At 53.4% G+C, this 3,428-nt stretch overlaps 1 protein-coding gene across 1 annotated transcript in view; it reads left to right on the forward strand.

Annotated features, from left to right (window-relative positions):
* LOC103194004 (acid-sensing ion channel 2) overlaps window positions 1-3,428 on the forward strand; it is a 583,672-nt gene that overhangs the window by 200,625 nt on the left and 379,619 nt on the right. The window contains exon 2 of the mRNA XM_007937325.2: window positions 13-612. Coding sequence (XP_007935516.2) covers window positions 13-612 — 600 coding nt within the window. The remainder of the gene's footprint in view (window positions 1-12; window positions 613-3,428) is intronic.

A 3,428-nucleotide genomic window follows, 5' to 3' on the forward strand; every position in this document is an offset into this window, starting at 1 on the left:
GTGGCTGGGCAGCCTGGGAGCGGCAGAGGCGAGCGCGAGCCGGCGTTGCAGGGGCCAGGGGTCGCCCGCAGGGGGCGGCCGTCTCTGAGCCGCGCTAAACTGCACGGGCTGCGGCACATGTGCGCCGGGCGCACGGCGGCGGGGGGCTCTTTCCAGCGGCGGGCGCTGTGGGTGCTGGCCTTCTGCACGTCCCTCGGCTTGCTACTGTCCTGGTCCTCCAACCGCCTGCTCTACTGGCTCAGCTTCCCGTCGCACACGCGAGTGCACCGCGAGTGGAGCCGCCAGCTGCCCTTCCCCGCCGTCACCGTGTGCAACAACAACCCGCTGCGCTTCCCGCGCCTCTCCAAGGGGGACCTCTACTACGCCGGCCACTGGCTCGGGCTACTGCTGCCCAACCGCACCGCGCGCCCGCTGGTTAGCGAGCTGCTGCGAGGCGACGAGCCGCGCCGCCAGTGGTTCCGCAAGCTGGCCGACTTCCGCCTCTTCCTGCCGCCGCGCCACTTCGAGGGCATCAGCGCCGCCTTCATGGACCGCCTGGGACACCAGCTGGAGGACATGCTGCTCTCCTGCAAGTACCGCGGCGAGCTGTGCGGCCCGCACAATTTCTCCTCCGTGAGTTCCCTCCGCGCGAGCCCGTTCCCTGTGTTCCCCTCGGCCCCCACTCTGCCGAGCCAAGAGGCTAGCCTTTCCCTCCCCTCGAGGTTGGTCGCGTAGTGGGTCACCACTCCCTTGAGACCAAGGCGGAACCCACTCTTGGGTCCCAGGTTCTGGGAAGTTGGGCACAACTGTTGGGGAAGTAGCTTCACCCAAGCCCCAGGTCCCCTGGGCCAGAGAGACCCGCCTCTCTCCTCCAGTGCCCGCCCCCAAGTCCTCGACTCCGCTTCTTAAGTCCTCCTGGTGAGTCCTAGTCTTTCGCCGCACCACCCCTCCCCTCACCCACGCCCCGGGTCTAGAAGAGTCCAAGCGCCTGTCCTGTTGCCTGGGGTAAAAGGACTGAAAAAGAGCCAAGCAGGAGAAGGAAGCGTGTCTCAAGTGCGGATGTGTTGTCTTTGGGAAAACCAATAGGAAGCTTCGGTAACGGGCATGCAGAGGAATAGCGCAGAGACCCTAAGCAGGCTTCGGGCTTTGAAGTTCCAACACATACTCCAGGGGACTTAAGGAGGAAACCCTCCCCCATCAGAATGTTAACCTACACTAGAGCTGCAGCCAGTTCGAAGGGGAAACAGCAACCCCTTCTGCTAGCTTTTAAAAGCACTTGAGTGTTGAACATCCAGAGGAACTGAGCAGGTGGTGGGCCCAAGTGGCCCCTAGTGGGGTAGGAGACCTGCCCTCCTTCTCCAGCAAGGAGGTGTGAGTGTGGGTCTGGAGTGGTGCCCTGCCTGCAGAGGGCAAAGCAGCGAGGCAGAAACGTTGATGTGAACAACCAAGTGGGAGAAGCTGTGCTCAGGGTTTGTAAACCGTTTGCTGTGCTGGTTCCGCCATGCTGTGGGTCTGGATAACGCAGCTGTTGGACAGAAGGTGCAACAAGGTGCTTGGTACAGTCTGCCTAGGAGGAGCTCTGGTGCCAGGCCCCATCATGGCGTGAACTTCTTCAGCTGTTTGTGTGTGTGTTCCCCACAGGTGGGCTTGGGCTTTTCTGCTAGTGCAGGGAAGGTTGATGTGTGTGTATTTGTAGCGTTTTGATGGTGGTTTCGTCAGCCTGCATTCACCACTCTCGCAGCCTCGAGTCTGACAAAGCTTTTCTCTGATGATAAAGAGATGTCACCATTCCAACAGGTGTTGGCATGGAGGCCAGTAAGTCAAGGCCTCTGATTGGCTGATTGTGTCTAGGATTGTGAACTGGCTCCTATCTTGCCCTCCTTGCTTTGCTTTAAGTCCAAATGTACAGTAGGAGCTCTGGTAGCATAGTGCCTAAGGCATTTGACTGCTAACCAGAAGGCTGGAGGTTCAAACCCACCAGCCACTCCTCGGAAGGAAGAGTGGAAACCCAATGAGGGGTCGCAATGAGTCGGATCCAACTTGATGGCACTGAGTTTGGTTTTTGGTAGAGTAGCCCTGAATTATCTATTTCTAAAATATTTTCTTGTTTTCTGGGCTTTTCAGCTTGCCTTTAAATATTTTCTAATGGCTCCCCCTGACCTGGGAAACAGGAGATGTCATTAATACATGCTTCTAAGTGGCATCTTTGAGAACTTGAACACAATTCTGAGTTCCACAGATGAAGGAATGAGAGTAGTGACTCCTTGATGTTTACCAGCAGCAGCCCCAAAGTTAGATTCAAGTTCAGTCTTATATTCACATGTCAGCAGCCTATAATTTCAGCATTGCACAACACAACCCACCAAATGTGATTCTGAACATCTGACAATTTGCTTTTCAAAACCTATGGAATTGCTCTCTAACAGCCATTATTCATGTTTGACAGTCATCACAACCTTATGTTAGGAATTAGTTTTCTCCCCATTTTAAAGGTGAGAAATAAGAGGCTCCAAAAACTTGTCCAAATGAGCAAGTCCAAAGTCCAATGTTTTGTCCCACCAAATGCATGTAACCCTTCTTCTCCAACCTTGGACCACTCTTCTCTCAGAGGATTCCTCGATAGGATCCTTGCTCCTTACCCCAGGAACTTCTAGGAGCATGACTGGGAATGTGGGAAGTACAGCCAGCCTCTGGTAGTCCAAGTAGCCTTACCCCCCTGTTACTAGGGCCTAACGTGACTTCAGGAGCCACCTGACTTCAGCCTCCCAGGTGGGCATGACCATCATTTATGGGGGTCAGTGGCTAAGGAATAGAGGAGAGCAGAATCTGTCTGGAATGTCATTACATTTGGGGAAATCCGTAAGACAAATCCCAGTACTCTGATTTCCCTCAGCTCACACCTACATGCCCTTTTGGGCACACCTGTCTCTTATTTCCTGCACCATGCCTTTCTACATCTGAAGAGTTTGCAGGCACACACCCATCCAAGCAAAAGTATTACCTCCATTCTCCAAAGCTGTGTGTTCCTAAGAACCTGAAAATGACCTCTCTCCAAAAAGACCAAGCTCACTGCCATCAGGTCAGTTCCAACTCATAGCAACCCCCATTGGGTTTCCAAGGCTGTAAATCTGTACAGAAGCAGACTGCTTCATCTTCCTTCTGTGGAGCAGCTGGTAGGGTTCAAACCACTGACCTTTTGGAGAGAAGTGCAGTGCCTTAACCACTGCACCACTAGAACTCCTTTTTTAAAGTGACCCCTAGTGGCTTCTTATCATGGCTCTGTTCTGGAAGTTTCCAGTCCCTTAAGATTGCACACTAAATTTTTTTGAAGTGTCTCAGAACTAAAGGGTACACTCTTCTATTTGTGTGGAAGCAGAAGCCATTTCAGGTAAGCCCCCAGTACAAAGCAGTTCCATCAAGAATATTCTCCTCTTAAAAAAAAAAAAAAA

This window comes from Orycteropus afer, unplaced genomic scaffold, assembly GCF_000298275.1.
Source record: "Orycteropus afer afer isolate SDZICR_OR568_19922 unplaced genomic scaffold, OryAfe1.0 scaffold00042, whole genome shotgun sequence".
NCBI classification, from domain to species: domain Eukaryota; kingdom Metazoa; phylum Chordata; class Mammalia; order Tubulidentata; family Orycteropodidae; genus Orycteropus; species Orycteropus afer.